Below are 6,082 nucleotides of genomic sequence, written 5' to 3'. Positions count from 1 at the left end.
AAAGGGAAAGGGAAAGGGAAAGGGAAAGGGAAAGGGAAAGGGAAAGGGAAAGGGAAAAGGGAGGGAAGGAGGGAGGGAAGGGAAGGAAGAAGGAAAGAAGGAAGAAAGAAAGAAAGAAAGAAAGAAAGAAAGAAAGAAAGAAAGAAAGAAAGAAAGAAAGAAAGGAAGGGCAGATAGATGAACAAGACAAAAATCCCAACCCTTAATCCTAAATTCCTTCAAGGGTGAGAAAGCATGCATTTCTGTGTTGAACTCTGCCACGTTCTTCTAAAGAACAGCCGAGTCCAAGACAGCAATTACTGGAGAATAAATGCCCATAGACAATCTGACACTACCTTTGTGTATAATATCAGTAACGTCACTATAACAATGCTTTACCTCAGAGTCAGTGACACCGGCTGTGGCCACTTCTTTTGTTTTATCTACTTGTTGAACAAGGAGGTCACAGTACAGCCTTAGCTCCGACATTTTGGTTTTCAAGTTTTCAGTGTTTTCTGCAAATTCTAAATTAACAACAACAACAAAGGTAAAGTGGTTACCAGAAGGGACAGCCATTTCCTGGTCAGTAAGCTGCACAGAAGTGGAGTAACTGGGGCCTCAAGTGAGGTTTACAGTATGTATTTCACAGGAGACAGGTAAGGTATCAGAGGAACAGAAATGCAAGGAGGGCATATCCCAACTATTTCTTTGGACAACATACTGAACAATCACGGATTCAGAAAGAAAAGAGTTTGTGGGAGCCCCTCTCCTGAGAACTGTCTGAGTCTACCTCTCTGTAATACGCGGTCCTGGTGATGTGCTCCTGGAATAGTGTTCTGTCTGAGCACTAGTTCACATGTGTCTGTCAGGGTTAATGGCACATAGCCATTACCAGCAAGGCTCTGCAGCCATCTTGGTGCTGAGGGATCATTAACAATTGCTGTCACTTCTATTTTCTTTTCACGAGAATGTCACACATCACCTACTCTGAGCCAGCCAACAGCTTCAAGAATTTGTTCCTGATTTAGTACCAACGTGACCAAGGAAGAGGTCATTTTATTGGGCCTACTTCAAGAGTTAGGACCTTCTCTGTCACATGAAAGGCTCCCTCCGTGCAGCCAATCTCTCAGGTGTACATATAGGCTTGTAAAAACAGTGATAGGAGCAGTTAGGGACCAGGAAGTAAGCCTCAACACTCTTACCCCAGGGCAAAGAAGAAGGTCCACTGTGCTGCTCAGATCAAATGGTATCACTGAGCACGGAGCAGCAGCAACCTGAAATTAGGTGTGACCCACCTGGGGGAGACAGTGGGAAGCAGGTACACACTGCAGAGAACACCCTGATCCCTAGGCTTCACCAAACTTTGTGATACCATTTCATGTCATCACCAGATCTCACAGCCACCCTTCCAAGGCAGACACTATCACCCTCTCAAAGATGAGGTGAACGAAGCTCAGAAAAATTAAGTGACTTGTGGCAGAATTGTACAGCCAATGGAAGTGAAGTACCAATCCATCATTTAACCTAGGTGTAGCTGGCTCCAAAGTTATCATGTTGTTTATCACATCAAGAAAGCAAAATTGTAATTAGGTAGGAACCCTGAGTCAATACTGCTTATATACATAGCATTTCAATGATACAAAAAGCTGGGTGAGGGGATCCAGAAATAGCAGTGGGTAATTTTCCAGGTTCTCAGACAAGGGGACCATCAGTACTTGCCTTTTTCCTTCTGAGTCCTACTATCTGTCAAGCAGGCCTTGGCAGATCCCAGAGCCACCAGCCACCGCTGTCTCTCTGCCACACTCCTGGCTTTTAAGTAGAAATACTGTTCCCCGGGGATGATGAGGTCCATGCGAGTGTTATCCACGGAATGAACTTGGGGCAAGAAAGAAGGTCAGGCTTGGGAACAGCTATCTAGGCAGCTCCACCCCAGCTTCTTGTTTCGTTTGGCTCTGATTTATTATTTATGTACCTATGTGCTTCTGTGTGCATATGTATGTGGGGATCCATATGTCTGTGTATACCAAAGCTGAGGAGGTCAGCTACTCTCCTCCATCACTCTCCAACTACTTTGGAGTCCGAGAGTGTGTTCTTACCACTAAGGAAAAGCCACTAACCCAGAGATCCTCCTGCCTCTCTCCTCCTCAGACCTGGGGTTACAGGAGTGTGCAAAATGCCTGGCTTGTGATTACATGGGTGCTGGTATCTAAATTCCAGTCCCCACTACTGGGTAGCAAGTGCTCTTAACCACTGAACTATCTCTCCTAGCTTCCTGAAAGCTTCTTCAGACAGAAGGGTCCGTCCACTCACCAACTTCTTATAACCCTAAGTTCTGTTCATTATCTGTTCTAGGCAGCTTTGCTGATTAAGAAGGGAAACCTTGCAGGGTATAGTGGCACACACCTTTAATCCTAACACTCAGGAGGTAGAGGCCAGCTGGTCTACAAAGTGAGTTCCAGGCCAATCAGAACCACACAATAAAGAAATCTTGTCAAAAAAAAAAAAAAAAAAAANAAAGTGAGTTCCAGGCCAATCAGAACCACACAATAAAAAAATCTTGCAAAAAAACAAAAAAAAAAAAAAAAAAGAAGAGTACTTGGTTTCAAGTCACCAATCAAGACCTTGCAGCCACTGTCTACCCTGCTCCTCTGCCCTCCCAACACACACACACACACACACACACACACACACACGCACGCACACACACACACATACACACACACTTATCCAACTGAACCTTGTTATCAGGATGGAGTAGAAGTCTCTCTTTGCCCTCATGAATATAGAAAGTATGTTATTCTAAGCCCAAAAGACTAGCATGCTCACGCAGCAAAGTTGAAACCCCCAGGCTGGCATGTGGAGATGGTTCCAGTAGGCAGTAGAAGATGTAGGCTTGCCATCAGATAGCATAGGACCTTTAAGATGGCAGATTAGTAGGGAGTCATTGGAGGTCACACTGTTTGGAGGTAATCATGCGGTTCTCACGGAGTCTGATTAGTACTTGTGGGGGGTCATTACACAGGAACAAAGGCTCCTCCCAGGTTTCTCAGGCTTTCTATGTGATACCTCCCTTCCCTACAGTCTATTATCATGATACCATATACCATAGTATGATTCACCCAGTGTGCCCTAACCAGAGTTAGTCCTCTTTTATTTAGACTTTCATACTCCAATATTGTTAGCTAAATAAAATTATTTTCTTTATACATCACCCAGCATTGGGTATTTTAATGTGGCAACAGAATCCAGACTAACATAACTGCTAATGAGCAAGGGTACAATCTTTATTTCCTTGGAGTTATTGCAAAACAATCAAGAACACATTTGCCCCTTTCTGCTTCTCTTAAGCACTCAGTGTGGGGGTGTGGGTATTTCATCAGAATTCTTCCAGAGAAGAAACTAGCAAAACACATTCTTCTTCACCCTCCCCAAATTCCCATCTAATAGTACTCTCTTCAGCCACACATCGCACCATCTCAAGATTCTAAAGCCAAGAAGTAAAGGCTATTCGTTGTCCCTGCAGGTATTTTCTTATTTTGATTGGCAGGTGGGAATGAATGTTGCCTATCCTAATTTAAACACACAGGTGTTTGATGTTACAGTAAAATCACTGAAGGCTCACATACAGTCACTGGCCCCAGGGAATCAGGTAAGAAATGAGCACAGTCTGAGTGTGAAGATATTGCTCTCATTATTCTGACCAGTTCTTAACCCATCCTGAAAGAGCTGGCTGCAGTTTTAGTTTTTTCCAAAGGCTTTCTTTCAAGAACAACTGTCTTTGTTATTTCTCCACTTTCAAGAACAACTGTGTGTCCTGCAGGAGCAGCAGATAAAGGCATGTGGAGGGGGGGGGCAGTACTTTTTCATTCTTCTAGGGAGGTACAAAGAAAACTGAAGGTTCCAAGTTGCCTGGTCACTCACCTTGAATCTCACAGACTGCCATCTGGATGCTCCCTTTGCAACCCTTCCAGGCATCCTCAGGAGAATCGTAATAGGACAGTATTCCCCCACAGAGAAGGAACCATCGAGGCTGCCAACCTAAGAGCAGAGGAAAAGCCATGCACAGTTACTGCTGGTGCGCAAGGTGCCAATGCAGGCATAGAAATACGATCTAATAATGTAGAGTACCAAGTGCCAGATGCAAGGACCTTTTTGTTGCTTCTAAGAAGGAAGCGGGTTAGAAAAACCTTGTGCATTTGATCCTAGTTTTGTAAAATTATAAACAAACAGTTCTAGAAGCATATATTTTAGTCACATGAGATATAGCAGCTGGGAAGGATCAGAAATAAGGAAGTGATGGTAATATGCAATAGTGTTGGGGCCTCCCAGCTCTCTGTTGCCACTGGACCACCCGCGGTGGTAGTCTTCAGATCTGCCAAGCTTGCCTTACTGTTTATACTAATCGCTGTCTTTCAAAGCCCAGCCCGCTGCAGTTGCTAAGATCCACCAGTGGTAACCTTCAGATATGCCAGAGCTGCTCTACTGTCACTGTCCTTCAAAGTGTCTCCATCGCCTGCTGAGAAGACCATTTGATGTCCCAGAAGACAACATCCTTTGGACCCACCTACGGATGCTCACCTGTGCCTGCAAAGACTGGGGCTGGACACTGGGGTTTTTCCCATGCTATATAAACTGAGCTCCTTCATTAAACCTTGGGCTTCGATCAGAACACTTTGTTCTTGCCCCATTTCTCTCGCTGTCTATTCCCTTTCAGCCCAGCCTGCCTTTCAGGACAAACCCGGACAGTACCGGAGTGAGTTACTGCTGGCAGAAACAATAGGACTTAAATAATTTTATTTTCATTTTCCCCCTTTAAACACAGTTCTAGTGGCCAGATCATCTGCCAATACCTGCCCAGTGCTACAGCCTGTGTGCCCCCTAGGAGGTCTGAAGTAACCAAAGACACAGGTGAGAATCTCACCCACAGAACCCAGCTGACACAGGACCTACCCGTCCCGCCAAGCTCCACATTCCTTCTCTACCCGGGCCAGACAGATACCTTCCCACACTGTACAGCCTGTCTGCCTCCCAGAAGGTCCACAGTAACTAGGGACACAGGAGGTCCACAGTAACCACGAACACAAGAGGCCTGCTCTAACCAGAGACACAGGTGGGCCACCCTAACCAGAGATAGCACTGCCTGCTTCCAAGGAGACCTGCTTTAACCCAGGTCACAGAGCTCTACCTGCCTCCAAAGACACCCAGGCCGCACCCAGGCCAGTTAACACAAGAGATAACCAGATGGCCAGAGGCGATCACAAGATCATAATCTACAGAACCCAATGCAATTCGACACTATCAGAACCCAGTTCTCCCACCAGAGCAAGCCCTGGATACCCTAACATTCCTGAAAAGCAAAATAATGACCTAAAATCCTATCACATGAAGATGATAGCCGCCTTTAAGGAGGATATAAAGAACTCCCTAAACGAAATACAGGAAAACACAAGCAAACAGGTAGAAGCCTTTAAAGAATAAACAAATAAATTCCTTAAAGAAATACAGGAAAATACAATCAAGCAGGTGAAGGAATTGAACAAAACAGTCCAAGAACAAAAAATGGAAATAGAAACAATAAGGAAAACACAAAGGGAGGCAACCCTGGAGATGGACAACTTAGGAAAGAGATCAGGGGCTACAGATGCAACAAGCATCACCAACAGAATACGAGAGATTGAAGAGAGAATCTCAGGTGCAGAAGATACCACAGAAAATATTGACACATCGGTCAAAGAAAATAGAGTATAAAAAGCTCCTAACTCAAAATATCCAGGAAATTCAGGACACAATGAAAAGACCAAACCTAAGAACAATAGGAATAGTAAAGAATACTAGCTCAAAGAGCCAGAAAAAAACTTCAACAAAACCATAAAAGAAAACTTCCCTAACCTAAAGAAAGAGATGCCCATAAGTGTACAAGAAGCCCACTGTCTTAGTCAGGGTTTCTATTCCTGCACAAACATCATGACCAAGAAGCAAGTTGGGGAGGAAAGGGTTTATTCAGCTTACATTTCCACATTGCTGTTCATCACTGAAAGAAGTCAGGACTGGAACTCAAGCAGGTCAGGGAGCAGGAGCTGATGTAGAGGCCATGGAGGGATAT

At 44.6% G+C, this 6,082-nt stretch overlaps 1 protein-coding gene across 1 annotated transcript in view; it reads right to left on the bottom strand.

Annotated features, from left to right (window-relative positions):
- Plekha8 (pleckstrin homology domain containing A8) overlaps positions 1-6,082 on the bottom strand; it is a 68,023-nt gene that overhangs the window by 39,774 nt on the left and 22,167 nt on the right. The window contains exons 2-4 of the mRNA XM_021190389.2: positions 3,901-4,017; positions 1,699-1,854; positions 379-503 (exon numbers count right to left, since the gene is read on the bottom strand). Coding sequence (XP_021046048.1) covers positions 379-503; positions 1,699-1,854; positions 3,901-4,017 — 398 coding nt within the window. The remainder of the gene's footprint in view (positions 1-378; positions 504-1,698; positions 1,855-3,900; positions 4,018-6,082) is intronic.

The sequence above is a fragment of the Mus pahari genome, chromosome 2 (genome assembly GCF_900095145.1).
Source record: "Mus pahari chromosome 2, PAHARI_EIJ_v1.1, whole genome shotgun sequence".
In the NCBI taxonomy this organism is placed as follows: Eukaryota; Metazoa; Chordata; class Mammalia; order Rodentia; family Muridae; genus Mus; species Mus pahari.
This window is presented reverse-complemented; position numbering and strand designations above follow the sequence as displayed.